At 41.0% G+C, this 22,349-nt stretch overlaps 1 protein-coding gene across 4 annotated transcripts in view; it reads right to left on the bottom strand.

Moving 5' to 3' along the window:
* The window catches only part of tns2a (tensin 2a), a 52,125-nt gene that overhangs the window by 10,010 nt on the left and 19,766 nt on the right, over window positions 1–22,349 (bottom strand). For 3 of the 4 annotated variants that reach the window (XM_071475539.1, XM_071475541.1, XM_071475543.1), the window contains exons 4-15: window positions 10,873–10,911; window positions 10,370–10,411; window positions 9,431–9,480; window positions 8,768–8,951; window positions 8,426–8,476; window positions 8,193–8,315; window positions 6,417–6,481; window positions 5,498–5,581; window positions 4,174–4,286; window positions 3,000–3,060; window positions 2,424–2,499; window positions 1,927–2,056 (exon numbers count right to left, since the gene is read on the bottom strand). In XM_071475539.1, the coding sequence (XP_071331640.1) occupies window positions 1,927–2,056; window positions 2,424–2,499; window positions 3,000–3,060; window positions 4,174–4,286; window positions 5,498–5,581; window positions 6,417–6,481; window positions 8,193–8,315; window positions 8,426–8,476; window positions 8,768–8,951; window positions 9,431–9,480; window positions 10,370–10,411; window positions 10,873–10,911 (1,018 nt within the window). The remainder of the gene's footprint in view (window positions 1–1,926; window positions 2,057–2,423; window positions 2,500–2,999; window positions 3,061–4,173; window positions 4,287–5,497; window positions 5,582–6,416; window positions 6,482–8,192; window positions 8,316–8,425; window positions 8,477–8,767; window positions 8,952–9,430; window positions 9,481–10,369; window positions 10,412–10,872; window positions 10,912–22,349) is intronic. The other variant, XM_071475540.1, reaches the window with a different exon arrangement.

Raw genomic sequence — 22,349 nt, 5'->3', positions numbered from 1 at the left:
CCAGTCTGTCACAGGGCTGACATATAGAGACAAACAACCATTCACGCACACATTCACACCTACAGGCAATTTAGAGTCACCAATTAACCTAATGTGCATGTCTTTGGACTGTGGAGAACCCAGATGGAACCCACGCAGACACAGGGAGAACATACAAACTCGACACAGAAAGGCCCCAGGCCTGGGGTTTAAAGCCAGAGACAGTGCTAACCACTGCATCACTGTGCCACAAAACATAGAGGGAATAATAAAAAAAAAAAAAATTCTAACATAAAAAGGTACTTGTGCAAGTGTAAAATTCTCTCTACATTACAGCCTGTAAATCTCTACATGAGACCCAGGTTAATGAAAGTATACTGGTGCTCCGGTTATGTGGGGGAACCCCAGAAAGGAATCAAATTGTGTTTCTGCTCCAATATATCAAATATACTAATACCTTCCACAGATGTTTTCTAAGTTCCATGAACCAATAATGGTGTGTTTATGTACATTTGTAACGCATCACTTAGTGTAATGGAATGACGACCACATACACAACCTCCTTGCTTTACAGATGTGTTTCTCAGCTACAAATGATCTGTCATTTCAGGGAAAGTGAAACCGAAGAGGAAATGAAGTAATGAGCATATTCATTATGGACTTAAGGAATACACTAGTGCTCACTAGGCCTCCTTTACTCTCTCCGAGGGATGGTTAGAGACACTCGCTCCAGCATAGAGTACAACTCATTTTCATTATACTTGCCTCCAGAGAACTGTTATTATGACCAGGCAGGGGATTATGCTGCTATTATTTAGGGATTTATTTAGCCACAGTATTATTATGTAGCCATACCGCTGTGAATACATTCCCACAATGCCAATTTAAATAGCTGGTATTATATCCATTAGTAGTATGTGGTGATTCTTCTATCACAATTAACAAATTGTGCCCCACTTTTGACAATTTTGAAGCGTCCAAAAAAGCAAAATCAGGCAAAATCCACTCTGGCCTTTAGGAAAGCGATAAACAGAAATTTGTTCTTGCACATTTAAAATGAGACTATGTAACTAACTATGTAACTAACACAGTCTTCCTCTCAAAAATGAGAAGTTGAACTCATAAGAAATAAAAACCACCCTTTGCTCAGTCAAACACATTGAGGGGTTTTGAAGCTAATGCCTTACTGGGTCTGGTATGACCAGTAGCTCATGGTGGCTAATGTTAGCAAAATTTACATACACATTACTAACATTACTGGGTCAGCTGACTTTATGACTCCATCCCATTTTTGATACTGTTACACTATGTTTTAGCATTTACCACATTGATGTCGCTATCATGTTTGCTAACAGTTGCCTATTTACACATCCGACATGGGGTGCAATGTTTACTCTCCTTTTACCTCTGATTTTGGTCTCCACCAATTCTTGAGAAATATATCTGGCTTTTTAGCTAAGTGCTTCACTATGTTCACTTGCTAGTTGCTAACTCTGTGTGTCTGCTGTTTATTTAGCTTTTCCTTGGAAAACAGCAGCCTGCTGAGTCACCGATACGAGCTGTGAGAGTGAACAAAAAAGAAGAGTTGCAGTCCAAAAACCAAAACAATAAGCTGAAAGACACTGTAAACCTCCTTAGAGCCGAGAAGAACAGCAAAGTCTGGTGAATCGAGTGCAGATGCAATTGCACTCATTGTACGTATCCTATCCGCATGATACTGCTTGGACTTCCCCTAATGTTTATCAAAATACTGCAGTACCAATGCAGAATAGGTACAGGATTAAAAACTGTGGCTTTCTTTCTCATGCTTAAGTTGACCTCTCTGCAACAAACTCTCTTCTCTTGAATCCTGTTCCAACCCTCCTCTCAACCACTCCCATGCATTTTGGCAACATCCCTCTATGATCCTTAATCCTTGATCAGTGGTTTCAACCGAAATAAACTTACCAGTACAAGCTTCATCCAGCTCCCCTTTGCCAAACCAGAGCTGGGATCCGTGTATGGTGCATGTGTGGAACTGCAGCCTAAACACAGTGTCTCTGTCAGCGCTCTGGGCTCGTCTGTGGTAGCATTTGACCTGCAGAGGGCAGCAGGGAGTGAAGAAGATCAGATCAAAATGCATGTGGGATAATGAGAGGTTAGAACAGTATATTTAAGGCTTTGAGTACTATAATAAGTGTCGCCTCCACTTTTGAAATGACTGACTGCAGAAAACAGACAAATTATGATTTCTTGTTAACAAGGAGTGACAAAACCTCTTTTTCCCAGACCAAAATTTATATGTCAGGATCAGATATGGCATCTTCACTGAACTGATGCAGTACTACTTTGTAAAGTATGTCTTTGTTTTTAATGTTTATTGAAATTGAAGTTAATAAGCCATGATTAGGACCCCACCCGTGTCAGGGGTCCTCCCTTTGTCATTTCCTTCCCATATGACTCACCATGATGTCACCCTTAAGCAGCAGCGCTGGTTCGATGGTCACACACAGCCGCCTGCCTCCGGTGCCTTGAAGGTCACTGCAGACAACACAGAGCACACAAACAAGCCTGTTAGATAACTGAAAACACACAAGGAGCACAGGCAGATACAGTATGTGACCGGACACAGACAAACTGACACAGTAAAAGATTGGTTTGTTGACTTGTTTCTATGTCGCCTACTACTAGGCAACATACAACTACACAGACAACTATGATGATGTAAATACAATGTATTACCATGTCATTTGTTTAAATAATCATTTTTAGCACCATATTTTCACTTAAGAATGGCCGTATTCATATGTCACATGGAAAGACTTTGAGGTAAACAATAAAGCTGGAGTTAGAGTTAAAAGTTAAAAGCTGGATCGAAGAAGAAAGACGTCCTTTGTGTAATTTTATTCAATCCTGTCTCTTTAATTACTCTGTGGCAATGCTGCGACCTCAGCTCATGAAAGAAAACACCCCTGTGCCAACAAATACACCCTGTCTCATCTGTGCTATCAGTTGGCCATATGACAGCAAGACAGACTCACTAAATGCCTGAAGTGTAGACCAACTGCATGGCCTGGTAGATCTTCAAGAAGGGGTAATAACCTGCAGGGAGAGAGAGAGAGAGACGAGGGAGAAATTAAAACATTACCAACATGAGGACAGAGGAATGTGCTGACTGCCACCCCCTCCTACTGGACCTGATCATCTGATTAAAGATAAACAGACACTTGTGTGTGGGGGGAGCAGGGTGAATGTGGCCATCTATGAGAGCCGCAGTCAGTAATGTGGCTGTGGGAAGCCTGTCAGAGCGCCACACCAAGGCAAACATCACATCACATATACATTTTATCTGCAAACAGAGACACAGTCAGATCAGACACGAGGTCTCAATTACCTTCACTGCATCTATGTTTCCTTCACTTGCCTCTCGCTATGAAAAACAAATTGAGGGAACATGTTGTTCAGTGAAAATTATGTTTTTCTCCCAGGCGTCATCTGAAGCTACGTCATTTTCTGATGACGGGGGCACAGCTGGATCAGCAGATGAGACATGCACGTGATGCACATGAGCCATTTCTACTGGCAGCAGGACAATTTTAGGCTTCACCGCAGCAGCAGGGCCAGCTCTACAATCTGGAATGGCCCTCACTGACTGACTGACTGGCTGATTGATCATATTTCCACCATTGGTCAGCCAAATGCCTCGTCACTGAGTTTCTGGCACACACAGGTTCAAACAGGGGGGTGTTTACCGTCTGCAGTGTTGCCAATTTAGCACGTTTTTGCTTGATTTAGAGACTTTTTTTTTTCAAAGAAACTGGGTATAAACCTGGTACATGACTGGACCGTGTATGGACGCCAACTGGGAGTTTAGGACTACACTTTAGGATTACATTATACATTAAACTACTTTCATTACATGTACCATTATTACTTAAGGAGGCAGAGGAATAACTAAACATAAGACAGACTGGGCAGAGAGAGCAGGAGAATGGGAGAGATAGAGAGAAGTCATCCGTAACTCATAAAGAAGCTAGCAGGTCTGATTAGCATGTAAACAACGGGAACGCCAGCAACCGGAAATGAGACAATATGCTTACCTTCAATAATCCATCAAATAAGGAATTGGGCTGTATTCATATAGATACGTGCATTAGGAACAGGCAGATATATGCTTTGTGTGTTGGTGGTTTGTCTGACAAGATTAACACCCACCTCCTTCACCCTGGAAGTTAGGAAGTGATGGGATGAGAACTTGATGCAGGAAGAGAGGGCTGCTGTTCATTTTGATTGCTCCGGACAGAAGGCCTCCAAAGTAATAGATATATCTGAGAGAAAGAGTGAGAGAGATATTTATGATGAAAGTGAGATAAAATGGGGAATAAGAATAACAGACGTAGACTGAGTTTATCAACAAATGTCTTTAAAAGAATGAGATGAAAAATGACTTTTTCCAGTTTAAAAAATTGCCAACTACTCTTAGTAAAATCTCGATTTACTTGAGATTTTGGATACCTATGATCATCACTTACGATAATCACTTTGTGTCATTACTATCAAGTATGTTGAGTAGTGCAACTGTAATTTTTCGCATAATGTGGAGTATTGGATTGTGATACCATGTACATGCTGCTTACTTTGTTCCACTGTGTAATTTTCGAGGGCACTATACATATTATATATATATATATACACACACACATATATATATAGGCTATATTAACACGCTCAGAAATGGCAGACAGTGAAAACAGTGCACTATAAAGTAAAAAAGGCAATGATTTTTCAACACATTTTCTGGTACTGCTCCAAAGTTTCCTGGCAAAGAGCCAAGACTTGTTATGTTGTGTACAAATTAAAAAACTTACAGGTGCTGGTAGGCAAACTTTTTTAAACTTGTGACAGATCCAAGCCAAGCTAGCTGTTTCCCACCATCTTAATCTTATCCAATATTATCTTTGATAATTTAACTGTCTTGTGTAACATTCATGCTAGTCTATGTCAAGGGGGATGTTTTGCAGTGCAATAAAAAGATGCTGGAAAAGCATGACGTTTCATTACAGTAGCCCATTTTGTCATTGCATTTATAATTTTCACAGTTTTGTCTGTTTTTTTACAGCAAATATTTTGACTTGTCACAGTAGGAATAAAACAGTTGTTACTAGTAACATTGACAACATTGGCTCTATTCAAGTTTCCCAGAAAGCTATGACAGTGTGACAGTGAGTCAGTATGAACATGACCCTGAAAGTGAAGTAGCTAAATGGATTACTGCTGCCATTAATTCTGTTATTTACGTCTGTGACAGGTCAAAATGTCTTCTGCAAAAAGAGACTAAACATGAGGTTAGAGATAAATCAAATCCAGCAGTTGTATGAAACAGCTTGAAGCAAAAAGCTGTTTTCTCTCTCTTTCCCTTTAAAAAAGGATGCAAGGGGGATGCATTTAATAACTCCTGCTAGGATGTGGGATACCCTCAACCATCCCCCCACCACTGCACCCCCTCCCATTTCCCCTCAGATCACCTCGTGGCCTCTACCTGTTTTGGGATGGCTGGAGGGAAGAGGACACCTTATCTTCACAGAACTTCCTCATGGCGAGAGTACTGAGAGCCTGGTCCGCCCTGCAACATAAATGCACGCGAGCGCGCACACACACACACACACACACACACACACACACACACACACACACACACACACACAACATGCTTTCAGCCAACAATTTCCATCATGGGACTTGCACCAGACTCTCTAGATGCCAGAAAGTACATGGAGAGGATACAGCTGGCACTGGCCACAGGATAAACCAGTTTCCACTGTTCCTTTGCAAAATCCAGAGGGCTTAATTTATCAAATGACTTATCAACAAAGTCTGAATGGAAATCACTGTGCTGCATATATACTACTTGAATTAGAACACATCAGCCACTAGATACACTGGTGTAATAGGTTTTTAAACATATTTGGCATGTGCATTTGAGTAGTCAAATGTAAATCCAATATGTTTATGCACGTCAGTTTAATAATCTTTAATGTGTTCCATGTGGGGATATTCTGAACAAGAAAATGTCAAATTGTGGCTTTGGATGCCTCATGCCTCAGACACACACACACACACACACACACACACACACACACACACACACACTCACATACAAACTTGTACTTCTATCTTTGTGAGGACACTCATTGACATAATGCATTCCCTAGCCCCTTACCCTAACCTTAACCATCACAACTGAGTGCCTAACCCTAACCCCAACCTTAACCTAAACCTAATTCTAACCATAACTCTAAAACCAAGTCTTAACCCTCAAAATGTGATTTGAAGGTGTCTCAAAAAGTGAGGACCGGCCAAAATGTCCTCACTTTCCCAAAATGTCCTCACTCTGTTAGTAAAATACTTTTTATGGTCCTTACTATGTAGCAAGTACAGGTATACACACACACACTCACCCTGCAGAGATCTTGCTGTAGTGCATGTAGGCTGCAATAATCACGCCTGTTTTTCCTTTGTTGCCCTGTAGGAGGGAGAGGGAACAATAAAGACAAAATCATGATATGCTGATTGCATCCTGAGGCACTGTGGTTTGCACTAAGACAGCTGATTTCCACAACTTGCAAAACCTGACAGTTTTGACTCTAGGGTTGATTTTCAAAAAAAAAGAAAAAAAAGACACAGTTAGAGAGAGAGAGAGAAGGCAGGGACATAGAAGTGCGAGTTGAAATTAAAAAGGCTCCCTGTAGTGTTTCTTTTACACCGGGCGCTCCGTAGTTTCTGACACATTCCAAAGACATTCCTGATTCAGATTCCTAATGTGAACCCCCCCTACCACCCAAGATACCAGTAAGAAAGCTGCACCTACACACTGAGCACAAATCAAAGCTTGTTTTGCTCTGGCTATCACTCAATGAAAGATTCATCATTGACAAAAACTTGTTTATTCCCATCCCTGCCGTGATCTGCAGCTGGGAAAAAAAAATGCCTGTAGCTGGAATGTTCTGGAAAGTCAGCAGACCACAGAAGTAGTCTGGTTTTAGTATTTAAATTCTCCTGACCAAAACCAATAAATAAAACATCCAGACAAGCCGTGGGAGTCAGTCGCCCTCAATGTTGGTCGGTCACTGTTTGGTCACAGTGGAAAGGTTGCCACTACTTTCCTGAAATGATAGCATTAATGAGTCTCTAAATGATGCGTATCAGTGGGGAAGCTAAACGTTGAGCTGACAGTTTGATCGAGGTCATATGGTTAATTTTCTGGCAAAAGTGAAAACAGTTTATTGAATTATATGATGTACCATTTTGGTTTTTGTCAAGTTATGTTTTAACTGCATTATCTTAATTAATTTATTGCATTTTACCCCACTAAAACAAGCATTTCTGTAATATTGTTCCATACTATTTCATTCCCCTTTTCAGCTATCTTGCAGTATTAAAATACAACAAGTACAAGTATAATTTTTATGTACCTGTTCTTCACTTGAGTATTTTCATTTTATGCCACTTCACACTTCTACCTCACTACATTTCAGAAATAAATACTATACTTTTCACTCCAATCTGACACTTATTTAGTTACAAGCTACTTTTCAGACTAAGATTTTTAAATTTAAAACATATGACTGATATTTAAATATGATCCACTGTTATAGCACAGTGTTGGTGATTCACCTGCTACAATATTAAAATAATAATAATAATAATATTACAATATTAAAATTAATAATAATCCAATAATACACTTTGGTACCTTTACTTTGTAGAATGTTGAATGCAGGACCTTTAATTATAACAAAGTTTTTTTTATTTATTTATTTTTTTACAGTTTACACTTTTGCTTAAGTAGGGGGTCTTAATGCTTCTTCCACCACTGCTGTCTGCATACTATACAGCAAAATGTTATTGGGTAACAAGTTTGTTTAGCATAAACTGAGTGTAACCTCACAAAGCAGGTACTACAGCATACATCAGTTCCGCACTGATCCTTCTTTGCATGTCGACAATGTAGAGTATGTAACCTTAATTTAAGTACTTTTCTTTTTTTTTTTTCAAGTAATCATTTTTACACCATTAATATGAAATGTGCATCAGTAAAAACTGGCACTATGTCCAATTCAACATTTGTTGTAACCTCTCGACACTCATCGCTACATTCTGATCGGCTCAGTTTAGAGCCTGGGAAACAGTGGGACGTCTGTCTGAAAAACCCCATTGGCCCCCTGAACTCTGACCTTGCAGTGCAGGACCACCACGTGCTGGGGGTCGGAGGTCAGCCACGTCTCCATGGCCTTACATATGGCACAGATCTTATCCAGCGGCGGGGCATGGAGGTCAGGCCAGCCGAAGTCATGAACCTGGTGGTTGATGGAGATGGAGGAAAAGTGTTATGTGATTTGAGGGAATTAATTTAAGAGGTTGCAAATTGAATTCTCAACAACAAGAATTACAAGTAGAAAAGTTGTACCTTTGGATTCAGGCGGGTGATATCGTGGCGCCTCTCAGAGAGATTCAGGAGCTGGAACAGAGAAGATGCAGCCAGTTATCATTCCTGTTTTTTTTTTTACGGGTTTGACAGAAAAATGAACACACAGACTGATAATTTGTGTTTTGCTAAGTGTATTCTGCAGCTTCTTGATGCTTAAAACATAATGTCTCTGCTTTTACAGCAAGCATCTTCAGCTAAAGGAGGGAGGTAAAATCACTGCTGCATCAAATACCACAGATGAACCTCATGACAACTTGTGAAAGCTACGGTAATTACTGTCGGTCTCAGCTGACAGAGTGTGATGCATTTCTGTTCCCTCACCAGAAATTTGTCCTGATGTTTGGACTTGAGCATGGCAGCCACCTCCTTCAGGTTGAGCCGGTATCTCTGCTCCTCCAGCTTTGGGGGGAAGAAGACAGAGATGATCCTTTCGGTGATGTAGGTCAGGTCAAAGTCATAGTGGCGCTCCATCACTCTCTCCATCACACGGTCCACACTGAAGCTCCTGGAGAAAACAGCAAAAGGACGAAAGGAGATGAGAGAGGAAATGGATAAGAGGGAGCAAAGGTCAGGTGGTCCACAGGGAGAAAAGTGGACATGGGTCAAAATGTGAGCGATAATTCAGATTGTTTGTGGCAACTCAACATGATTCTACTCCTTCATACACTCCAATGAAACTTGTGGCTGGATGTACGGAGAGACGGAGGAAAGAAAAAGAGAGAGACTGGATACTGTGTGTGACATTTAGGTCAAATCAAAAGCCAAGTTGCGCCATCACATAGTTGACACTGAACCTTACGGAAAGAATGAAGGAGAGATGGCCCTTAGTCTCAAGAACAAGTGGAAGAAAGGAGAGACAAAGAGCAAAGCACTAAGGGAAAACACTGAGGAAAAGAAAGGCATTTATTTCTATTAAATGATTTCTTTAGAAAATGCCTCAGTAACTCATACTGCTGATTGTGGAATGACTCAGATGACATTTACCTTGGCAGGGTGCTTCTCTGTTTGGTATAGGTCAGAGACTTGGTTGACCCCTGTGGAATAAAACACAAAAACAATTAAAACTTATCCATAATTATTAACCACTTCAGTGGTTACATATTTTGTGCCAATAGTCCTTTGGACTATGATGGTGACATTTGTCAGTCTAGCCATCTGTTAAACACCGGCCATGCCAGACATTTCCTCACGTTTGCACCAACAAGGGGTTCCCAAATTCTTTCTTTTAGCCAAAAACATTTGTAATTTTAAAACCCTGCTCATGCATCTTTTTTACAGTGGGTTCCAAAGTCTGAGCCCCCCTTTTGGACCTCACTGTACATCGGGCAGTTCACCACCTTCGTTCAGACTGAAATATCTCAACCAGTATTTGATGGACGGCCATGAAAGGCTGTACAGACATTTTTGGTCTGCAGAGGATGGCTGCTAATAATCTTGGTGTATTTTGGTACCAACATTTGTGGTCCTCAGAAAGTGAAACCCAGTTGTTCTTTAGTAGTTTGGTGACTTTTCATCAGCACCATCACCAGGTCAAAACATTGAATTTGTCTAATGCTGTGGGTCATGAAAAAATAGGAACTTATGATTGCCATTTACTTTTCTGAGCATATTCAAGTTCTCAAGGGGAAGAATCCATTTTATTGAAGGGCTTCATGGTATGTAATGAACATTACAGCTCTCAGATGTCACAAGCTTTAGGATTTGTTTTATTTTCATAGAGTATTGCATGTCTGGCATTGCTCTCAGTTTGGACTGTTTAGTATCGGCTAAATCAAATTCAATGAAGCCACAAACGTTTTTTTCCCTGACAGGTTTAGAAATTTCCAAGACAGACAGCAAAACACTGGGGACACTGAAGGAAAGACAGAGGAAGAGGGAGAGGAAGAGTACAAAGAGAGAGGAGGGAGGTTAAAGTGTGCTTACCAGGTGTTGGGTATGACGAGAAGGAGCAGTCCCTCTACGCTGCTGGATGTGAGGAAGGAGCGGTGACAAGATAAAGGTGAAGAGGGGAGAGGAGGGTGTGAAGAGAAGGATGGTAAGAGGAAGTGGGGCAAAGGGAGGAGGTTGAAAGGAGGTGAGAGGGGGGAAGAAGAAGGAGGGGAGAAAGGCGGGAGGAGAAGGGGACATAGAGGAAGGAAAGGAGAGTTAATTAAACAAACAGACTCTCTAATGGATAAACATTACTACTTCCTATAGCAACATCAACTATTTTTTCTTCTGGACTGGAATGCCACAGTGCTGCAGGAATGAACTGAGTTCAAACTGGGCTGAGGGCTTGGCTTCCCAAAAGGAATTCAACGAGAGGAAACCATACAGTGGTCTTGGGAAGCCATACCTCGTAAGTATGGATAGACAGAAGTGGTGAAACTAAACTTCTATACAGAACGCTTATGTGTAAAAGAAATAAGTGAATGAAGGGGACTCACCAGATCATTGGAAGGCACTGGGATGCATGCAGAGGTCACCTGAAACATACAAAGACAGCCATATCTGAATACAAGGCTGGTCCACACACAAACACCCTTTTTGCTTCAGGACACAGTGTAGAGTCACAGCTCTGAGATGATTAAAAACAAATGCTTCCTTAGACAGTGAGATATAGACGGAGAGATTGACTACCTATTGAATCTGAAGTTCAACTGAAAGGACCATGCCAAGAGTTAGATGAGAAGATTGACGTGTAATTTCGGTCTAATAAATACTATTATCACTGGAGCCAGGAGATGGTTAGTCACAGTTAACTAGGCTAAGTTGTTCTTCTTGTTAGCTTGTGCACTAGCGTAGCTGCCCTGGCTGAAAAAAAGTTTCAGTGCTTAAGTCCTAAGGTCCCCAAAACCAGAACTTTTCATTTTTACAATTGAATTTTTGTATGAGTCTCTTCAAACAAAAGAGATATAACGAGTGACTTAGCAAGTTTTAGAGGTGTTGGCTAATGTATTTTTTTAATCTTTGGACAGAACCAGGCTAACTGTTTCCCCTACTTCCAGTCTTTAAGCTAACTGTCTTTAACAGTCCTCTGACTTAAGCTTTGTATTTAATGGAGAGACGTGAACATGGTAGCAGCCTTAACCAGAAAGCAAATAAATGTATCTCCCAAAATGTTGAACTAATATTATATGAACAAAATATCCACAAAAAACTTAACATCTGACTAATAAGTAGCATATCCACACAACTGGGCAACTGGCAAAGTGCTATAGCCATTGTTTTTTTCTCCAAAGGAGACCAAACCTCCCACGTAGAGAAGAAATAATAATATAATTATTATTTATGAAGGAATTTTTTTGCCATTACTCAACAATTAACAGTAAGTGCCTCTGAATTGTTTAACAGGAATTTGTATTTGCCAAATGACATTTTAACCTTCTATCTTAGTGTTTGTCAACTACTGCTAGATTAGGATAGTATTTCACCACCATCAGACAGCTCAGCAGTACAACTTGTTGAGGCTAGACAGAGGGAGGAAAACACAGAGAGCAACATGTTTAAGAGCCAAATGATGAATAGAGAACAAACAGCGTCTGCGCAAATACTTAGATACTCATAAGTGCCAAGTAAACACAAGTATAACTGTGTTTGAAAGCATGTTTAGAAAATGTGAAGTATGTACAAATGTGAAGCCAAATATACAGTTACACAGCTGGAGGAGCAGTGAGACAGAAACACACACATACAGAGTGACACATCCGATTCCCATGTCTGTTATGGGCCTACAGGTCAATGAACTGCGACCAAAGGAAGCAGGAGTTGAACAGCAGCCCTAATGAAGGGGGCTGAGGGCCACAGTCATGCTTACGTAATACATGCAACACACGGACACACACACGTGTACACACACAAAAGGCAGTGTTCCTGCTACATAGCCCTTTTTGGATTGTTTATTTGGATACAGGAAAAGGGCAAGGACTTGTGTATATCTCATTGTGCACAAAAGGGAAGTTACACAGGCCCTGAACCTGGGGGTGTGCCACCACAGCGTGTGTGTGTGTGTGTGTGTGTGTGTGTTTGTGTTGTACAGTTAAGTGTTAATCTTTCTTTCTTTCCTTCTTTCTTAAGCATCAGACTCAGTCTCTTACTGTTGCTTATACGTAACCACAGACATCAACAGGAAGGCAGAGGAGCAGATAATGAGCTAAATCGAGACTTGCCGTGTTTAACAAAAGTCACAGGAAACAGGTTCAGGTTGAACATCGGCTATCGAGTGACTAACTGGTCAATGTTCCTGTATGACACACTGAGAATTAATGTTTATTTCCATCTCCGTAGGGAAATGGATCTCAAATCTTATCCTGTGTTGTGGTTGCTTTTCATTCGCAGCCTGAGCCCAAGGCCAGAAAGGTTTGGGCTGGGTGAGGCTCTAATTTTTCATTTAATGTGTCTGTCTTTTTTTCTTAAATCAGAGCATGTAAAACAATGCATTGTCTAAGTATAACACATCTAAAAGTCTCTGTTTACAAAGACAGTGAATTTGATTTGCAACGACATGAATCTCATCTGCAATGATAAAAATGTGGCTTTGAGTCGGGCTTGTGGGCTCGTGACTGGATCTGATTTTGGGGCCCAAGCAGAACTTTACATCTCATACCCTACTTCTGTCATTCTGCTAAACAACTCCAAATTTACAGCTATCATGGCAACCAATTACTTCCTTCCTGTCACAGTCAAATACCTCTTTCTCCCCCTTTTACTCTTTGACTTTCATCGACAGGAAAACTCTTTCTTTCTCTTCTACTGTAATCTCTGTCAGCTTCAACAAATCAACCCTATTCCTTCATATTTCCTCATTTGCTATCAAACATGTTCATTTTTATATTGAAGAATTTAGGACCCAAGTAAAGGGCAATGTAAAATAGGAGAGTCTTGAAAAACTGGGAGGTTTGGCAAGTACTGCATGGTATCAGGTCAGCTAGCTTGCTTTGTGGGGCTGGATGTGCGTAATGTTCGGTTAAAAAACATGCCACAAAACTAATTATGAAATCTGATGGTATTGCTGGAAAATGCAGCAATTGAACTGGCATCTAACAAGAAGAAATTAAAACCTTCTGGAGTCATCCACTGCTTCCAGTTTCTCCAGTTTCTCCTCACTCTGCCAATCCTGGAATTAGTCCAGGATTCAAGCAGTCCATGTTTCAAATTTCCATTTGTTATGGCTACAGTTACCCAACTCTGAATTTTAGCATGAATCAGGCTTTACCTGGGTCGACTCTTTAATTTTTTCGAATCTTTATCTCCATTTATTCCTCTACAGCCCTCTCTCTGAGTGCCCAGTAGAGGGGCCTGCTGAGGGCAGCCCCGGAGCCAGAACAAACACACCAGCCTAGATTCCATCTCCTCAGGCCAACACTTACGCACAAACTTCCTGCTAATAGACCTCCACCCATCTCTCTTTCTTCTTTCATCCCTCTTGCATCCCTTGCCTACGTTCTATCTATAAGTTAATTTCTGCCCTCTTTTCTCCACTTGCTGCCTCCATGATTCATCCCTGTTCACGTCCTTCTTTACTTGTGCTTTCACTATCCTGCTGTTTTGTATTCTAGTCTCTCACTGCATTTTCTCCTAATCACTCTTTCTTTCCTTGTTCCTTTGTTTATCCTCCCTCCCCCACTTTTTCTCTCGATCCCAATATTTCCTTCCTCTTTCTTCCTTTTTTCTTTTCTTCTCTAATCTCTTTCTAACAAAACCCTTCCTGTTTGTCTTCCCCTCACCTCTCCAACTTCCCACTAGTTTTCTTGAAATCTTTTCATTCTCTGCACTCTTCCGTTTGAACCTCCATTCTCACGTCTTCACGGCCTTGAAACTGGTCTTAAAACTGGGAGGTCACAGGTTTGATCCCCTGTGTCCATCAGTAACCAAATATCCTTGAAAAACACATAGATCCACTACAAGGTAGCTTGTTCTGACTTGCTCTGGATACAAGTGCAGGCTGCATGTCTAAACTGATCGAAAGAAAATCCAGAGTCAACACTGAAATAGCTCAGGAGAAGTCGCATGACTTCACAGTGACCAATATGATCAAAACAACAAATATCAATATGCATATTAATTCTCCTCTGGGCATTTTGACCTATTCACTTTTGCCCCAACCTCTCCTTCATTCTCAGTAAAATGCTGCCCCTCCCTTCCTTCCACTGCCTCCACTCAGGTGGGTCCAGCTGGTGACGCTCAGAGAGCCCTGACCCCCATAACCCTCTCTCCCAGCTCCGACCACTCCTCCGTCCCCTCTCCATCCCCTCCTCCCTCCATCTCCATCTGCCAGGCCTCTGTCCTCTTCCTCTCCGTCTGTTTTGTTTTGCTGCAGCAGCCCTGGCTCCTCCAGCTCTTTACATGCTCTTTGATCCATCAAAGCAGAACAAGACAGCTAATGGATAATGCACGACTCTCTCGTCTCAACGCATGGCTTCAGAGCTGCAGGCTCTAAAAGGAGTCACTTGTGGGGTTGAGGTACTAGCCTGTGTGAGGGAAATGTTGGTGAGAGCGCAACAGTGTGCGGGAACGAGATTCAGAAAAACATATGGTAAAATTGCTTTACTATTCATGGTAATATATTCATTGGCTTTTTCTTCTGTTTGCGAAGTGTTACAGGTGTCCTGGTAATGCTGACAGTATACATGACTTACAAATTGATATAATATTGCCTTAGACACATACCACCCACGATTCTTTTCTGTTAAAGCCCACACACAGGTGGTGAAAAGACATGTTGACATGTTCCAAAAAAATTGCAATTAAATATATTTGCTCTGTGGATTGGCACATCCCAGTGACTGCAATTGTAACTTTTTATCCAAAATTGAAACTACCATTCTGGAGTAATGTGTTCAAATTCAAAATTCACACAGCATATGTGCAACAGGTTGTGTCTCATACTCCAGCATAGTGCATTTCTAAAATACAGTGTCCATATGATCCAGTGCTCACCCCATTTGATCTTTTTGCACTTTATACATTATTGTCGTTAGAAAAACCAGAAGCACTAACGAATCAAGTCACATCAATGGCCTTGATAGGGACCCACAGAGGCTAAATAGATTAGAATAGATCAGATTTTTTCCCCTAAGGTTTGGCCATCAGTGGGGCTAACAGAAAATGTAGGAAACTAGCAAACTGTGTTGAACAGAAAAACATCACCAATTCTTGATTCTTGATTTGAAATCATGGATGGAAAAGTCACGGATGATGGTAAATCTAACTGCTGACTTTAAAACACCACTGCCTTACAGTAAGATGAGCTTAGTATTAAAACAGGCAGCACCATAAATGAAGGAAAGAGTAATTCTACTATGTATAGGTTTAGGCTAAAATGGTCATGTTCAAATTAATTCAAATTTTTAAAAAAATCAAAGTGATAGCTACTCTCTACCAAAGCTTGACTACTTATTCTGTCAAGGTTCGGTCTGGTGTCAGCTCTACAGGCATCAAATGAAGCACATCATATGATGCCAAGCGGCCAGTGTTGCACTTTATCTTCCCAAGAACAAAACAGAAGAGAGAGAAATGAATACTTTGTGTGAAATGAAATACAAAGCAATAGGTCACGTTTTACTTATGTAACTGACATGCAACGAGCAAGATGAACAAAAACAACATCAACTCATGAAGCAAGAAAACATAAGACGTAAAAGTTCCTACATCTTCGAGCAAAGCAAACAGTGGAGAGCCTGGTCAAGATCCTGCTCCTTGATTACATATGAACACAGCACTTATGCAGCATTTCCTTTGATGGTTAGCCTTAGGCTTGATAGTCCCCCATTCCTTAAGCTCCCCTGGGAGAGCCAATCAGAGAGCATTGATGAAAGCCGCAACGAATCAGCAGTGAAAGCTGATGCTGGCTGTGACCTTGTGTGCTTTCATCATCACCATCGATGAAAGCACTGCATTCGAAGCCTTAAAATGAACAGAGGGTAATTTTTTCCCTGATTGCAAGAATAATGATGATGCAACAGGTATGTCAGGACAAAACAAGTTCACCAGCTACTGCAATACTTATTTGACCCCCCTCCAAGCAACCGTTTTGATAAATTACCCACGGGGATATGTTCCTCATGTTTGCCAGGAGCTTCAGCAATATGGCATCTCTTTATGTCTTACACCTGTTTTCTGTCATAGTTCAAATTCCATATAGATGAAGGAATGTGTGTAAAAACTGCCTGAGCCAATTAAAACCTGTCTAAAAAGGAGAAAGAGAAGTTGAAAGGAATGTTTTTAACAGCAATTTCAAAATGAGGTTGGGACTGGGATTTGCGATCATCTATATCTCTTGTGATGCAGCTACCTCTTGACTAAAGACCTTATGGTCACCATGGTTATAGCATTGTCTCTTTCAAAGCTTGCTTTGAAGGGTTACAGGAACAATTTCTCACAAGGTGACAGAAATCCCACGTTCTTAAATGCTCACTGTTGCACAGAGAGAAATCGTTTGGAAAGTAGTTTGTCATGTGGGTTATATGCAGACTTAAGGGGGATTTCTGTAATAGTTACCACTGCATGGCTTATCATGGTCTTGCAATGAAGTATATGTGTTTTAAGTCCTGTCAAGCAAGACATCCAAAGCTATGGAGTTCTGACAATATGCCATCTTTTGCGAACTCTGTGCACCTATGGAAACAGCTGAACTTTGGCAGAAACATAATGTTTAGACTAACTTACATTTTTTTATGTATACCTGGCAGTCAAAAAATGCAGATGGTCTCTGTATTGCACAGACCTGCAAGACTCATTTTATAGCAGGTTTGAGAGTTACTTGGCTTAGATGTATAACTATCCTACAAATGTACCCCACATGTCTAATGCCTGTTAATCATGACAAGGTGGACTTCATGAGAAAACCAGAAAGCACCCAGCTTAACTCAGGGGGAGTTCAAGGCCATAACTAAGCAAAAACAACACCTAGGGGTGAAATATGTCTATCCCCTAGACTCAGAAGCCCCCTTTCACACTTTTTGTGCTTTTCTGTATGTAAGGCCGGCTAACAAAGTGTTTATCTGATTTCTTCTCACTGCTCAGCACGTTTTTCTCTCTGACTGTTTGTCTCTTGTTCCCACACTTTCTTTTGACCCCAAAAGGAAAAGAAAAGGGTCTCTGTCTCTAGCTGTTTCGTTCTCGCTCCAAGCAGCTGAGAGGGAGAATGAACATATCACAGGTCACATGGGTCCCTGTGGTGGAGCTTTAATGACCGGGTGGGAAGCAAATCCCTGTTTTGGAGCCGGGGGTCAACAGTTGTGACTACATGATATATTCCTAAAGTTATGCAGATGGAAAACACAAACAGGAATGCACACATGTTGCTTGTACAGAGGTTTTCTAGGTACATGCAGAGGGCCGAAGTATACACACAGAAGTGTTCTCATCCATCCATTTTTACTCTTCTCCCAAGCCAAACATGGACTAAAAGCTCAAATCCGGACAAAAATAAACGTGGGTAAATAAACAAAGCAGGAGGACATGGGCCGGGATGAGATTGGGAGAGATCATTATGGAAAAAATCTCCTGTGAACCGACAAACACAGGCCATTATTACAGATCTTCAGTCCTTCCCTCCCTGTCCTGCCCTCTGTGGTTGAGCTGCATCCCTGTTATTCATCTGTTGTGACACAGTTCCCAAAAGCACAATATCCCCTTCTGTTTCTATATTTGCAGCACCCTTTAGCCTAAACAGTGTTTACCATCTGCACAAAAATGCATTCACATTCTTCAGACAGGCATTGTGTCTTGTCAACAATTTGCTTTAGGGCCCATCTTCTTTTGTAGAACACCACAGCTCACAAACAATAAGACCCAGTGGTAAGAGCCTTGAATTGTCTTTCTGATTTTTCTTTTTCTGTTTATCATCTTGTTGAGGCCTAAGGATGTGAATTTAACAAACTGACAGGACACAAAAAAAAAATAAACAAATGAAAAGACAAAAAGATGGGAATAGCCCAGATGTTATACTTAGATAGATCAATATCATTTGTTACAGGGAGTTAAAGTGTTGATCGGTTGACAAAAACATTGTGATTTAAGCATCACTTCTTCCAGGATTACTACACATTTCCTCCAGCTTTATATCAATAATGTGTTTTTGTGTGTTTTTGTTATAATGTTTAATGACCCTAAATCAGTGTTTGTCAACTTTTTCAGACCTAGACGACTTCTCTTTTAAAAAATATCTCCACCCCAAACATCCCCAAAACCAGCGGGACAGCTACTTCAGCAGTCCTGTGGCAAGCCCGCGCAGAAGAATGTCAACTGGGACAGAGTTTTAACTATCGTCATCAAACAGACTATGAGTCTCAGTCTGGTAACTACACTATCAGTAAAACTTAACACTTGCCTGGTGTGTCCATTATGTTTCATTTGCTTTGATGAGCCCATGATCTTGTCCGTTGTCCATGTTTGATAGTTAATAGGCTGCTGATAACTGGTGACATTTAGCGCAATCCCACGTCAGGATAACCATGAGCTTCATCCACATTTCCTTTCAAATATCACACTGATCATTTTTGACAGAAATGACAAAACATAAACTGTGAACTGGCATAACTACATGAATAGGCAGTGTCACAAAATGGTCAGTTACATTTACATGTTAGTCCAACAACACTGCAACCAGTTCCAAAAATAATGTTTGAATTCAAATAAAAGTTGATTTATACACTACTCACTAGTAAGCTTTGTGGTCACCCTCAGACAGTTTGAGAAACATTACATTTCTGATATTTTAACAAACTGAAATAAGTAACAGCCAGGACAAACACAGATAACGCTAAAATTTGTGACTCATGTCCTGCATCAGTGTGGGTGTCAGTATTTAACATCATTGCAGAGATATCCAAATGGTCTCTTCCTGTTAGATCTAAAACAGGCCAAATCCACTGGCCAATTAGCACAGCTTATGCCTCTGCTGGTACACACACACACACACACACACACAACTTGGCAAAGTTAGCTGTCATGCTTATGGTTTTAACTCTCATCAACATCGTTCGCTCACCTCTTCCTTCCCTTGCTCAGCCTGCGCTGGCTGTACACACATATACGCACACATATACGCACACAAGCACACCACACAGCTCAAACTCAAAAAATGCCAGCCTATCTCGGCAATTACCAGAGCTGTCTGTGATAAAGTGGTGACTCCTTTAGTCAGAAGAGACAGTCATGGTCCTGCTAATGTTAAAACGATACAGTGGGATCCTGTTATCCTGAGTGACTCACACTGATTACATGAGTATTTGGTGAAGTGCTGGGCCTGCAGGAGGGAAAACCATAGGACTGGGCTCAAGGCCACAAAGCTCTAACCAGAGATTACTCACCACTGATGTCACTGAGATTCCCACAAACTACATTTCTTTGATGCTTTCCACCACCTACTGAAATGATTAAGAAGGTTGCTTCCAGTGAACTTTTTGAATGAATGGTTTGATACCTTATTTGTTTTTGTAAGTCTAACAGCCTTAGTACTTTGAAAAACTAAACTGTAGCTGACATATTTTAAGAGCAATGAGTGAGATATTCCTATAGTTGCATCACTGCAAGTGGGCAGGTATTTGATGAGGAGGTTTCCATTAGACAGGAAGTCTGCAGGGTTAGGGGGATGTCGGGGTCAGCTGTGATGTTGAGCTGCATGTTGACTACAGACTACAGTGCCATTACTCATTCATTCCATCTCCACATAACTTCCTATGGTCTGTTTCTGCTGTATGGTTTGCATGTAAGGTTCAGTTTAGTTAATGGAAAGTTACAAACAGCTAGAGACGCCGTCAATATTTGAAGTTCCAACGACTGGTAACAATACAACATTGAAAATCCATCCATCCATCCATCCAACCATTTACTTTCACTTATCTGGGGTTGGGTCACTGGTAGCAGGCTAAGCGGAGTATTCCGGACATCCAAGTAACCAATCCAACTTCTCCTGGGGGATCTTGAGTTCTTCACAGGCCCAGTGGGACATGACATCCCTCCAGCGAGTTCTGGGTTTCCACCTAGTTGCACATGCCTGTGAAACCTCCAAAGGAAAACACCCAGGAGGCATCCTAAACAGATGTCGAAACCCACTCAACTGGCTCCTTTTGATGTGAAGGAGCAGCATCTCTACTCCGAGCTCCCTCTGGATGCTGAGCTCCTCACCATATGTCTAAAACTGACCCAAGCCACCCTACGTAGGAAACCCATTCAAGCTGCTTTCATCAGTGATCTTAGTTCAGTCATTACTCAAAGCTTATAATCGTAGGTAAGGGTCGTAACGAAGATCGACTGGTAATACAAGAGGTGATTCTTGTACTCCTTCACTCAGGGCAACATCTCATTCCCAACCCGGAGGGAGCAATCCACACAACATTGAACAGAGTTGGAATAAATTAAATCACTGCCACTAATAAGGATGTTAGCCAGACAAAAATCCAATCTATGTACCATGGCCTGGAAAATGGCCTCAGCAAAGAAAGACCAGGGTTTAAATGGTTTCAGAGAAAGAAAAAATAGTTTGTACACTGTTTCCTCTACTGTATCTGTCTCTCCTTCATCTAAACTGCAATTTCTTTACTAAAATCAAAGAGGATCTGAGAAAAACAGGACTCTAACCACATCTGTCCTGATGAAAAGCTTTTATGTTAGAGAAACATCAGGCGGGTTATGTTGTTCTTCCTCTCATCCCCTGCATCCTCCCCCACTTCCGTTCTATCTATCTGTACTCGACTGTACATCCTCTTCTTGTAAAGGGGAGCAGAAAGTGCAAACAGTTCACAGCTCAGTCTCATGTGAAATGTACTTTGACATATTGAACAGATAAGAGGACTGACAGTGAGGAATCCTGATGTGCAGAGGAGAAGCAGGGATTTGTAGTTACTGTGATAAACAGCTCGGAATACCAACATACACCATCTGTAGGATGACTTTACCAGTCAGCGCTATGAACTGGAAAGCATTAAAGTTTAAATGTTTTAGTCTGCTCGTCAGTCAGTCAGTCAAGTTAAAAGACGAGTCACACAAACAGTCAGCCACTCAGTCACTGAGTAACTGGCAAACAACTGCAGACCTGAGATTAGAAGTTAAACATGATGACAGCACAGTGAATGGAAAGCAATGCAACCAAGGAAGCAACACAATTTGAAAAGTTGAAAAGACACTTCAGATTAATTCGGACAGCTTCTTTCACATTCAGGTCAGAAATTAGAAACCAGTCTAAAGGTTTCTCATCTGACCTCTGCTGGAAGCTGAAGTTAGCTTGGTAACCTCGTAATCGTATCATTTCCAATGCCTATATTTATGGATTTGGACAAAAATTACAAAATTGAAAACTATGGGGCCCTGTATAGTAGAGATGATACTGTAGAAAGTCTAGTGCTGAACAACAGTGTTTTATTCTATTTTACAACTGTAATTTTCAAACCAAGCAGAGCAGAGAGTTTACTAACTGTGTCTTAACCAGCTGGAAAGTTCAAGCTGGCAAAATCAATAAAAATAATTCAAGTAACATTAATTCTGTAACTTCAACACACAACATGTATTATTGTCTGGTTAATATGGTCTCTGTATGCCAATGTCTGGACATTTAGACTTGGCCATAATGGTTTTGTGAAAGACCAAAGCTGTCTTTTTTCTGCCCATAAAAGACCAACAGACTGGAGACTCCTATAGGCGACTGCTTGACATTCAGAAAGCCAAATAACTGGTGGTTTGGCAGGTTTTAGATGTAAATAGCACAGAGATGTTGGAATCTCCAGCTAAGCTTTTTAGCACATCATTTCATTTTATAATACCATCATATTACTTAAAGCTTTAGCTTTTTGAATTGAAACTCCAGGTTTTGGGTTGTGAAGGAGCTCCTTCTGTCATTGTGCAAAGCTTATGGTAATGCTACCTTAAGGGGCTACCGTCAAACATTGCATGTATACATAATGAGAGAAGAAGGGGCGCAAAC

Source organism: Trachinotus anak, unplaced genomic scaffold, assembly GCF_046630095.1.
Source record: "Trachinotus anak isolate AG129_WGS33_773 ecotype Australia unplaced genomic scaffold, CSIRO_AGI_Tana_v1 ptg000004l, whole genome shotgun sequence".
In the NCBI taxonomy this organism is placed as follows: domain Eukaryota; kingdom Metazoa; phylum Chordata; class Actinopteri; order Carangiformes; family Carangidae; genus Trachinotus; species Trachinotus anak.
Note: the sequence above shows the minus strand (reverse complement) of the source record. Positions and strands in the feature narration are given on the sequence as shown.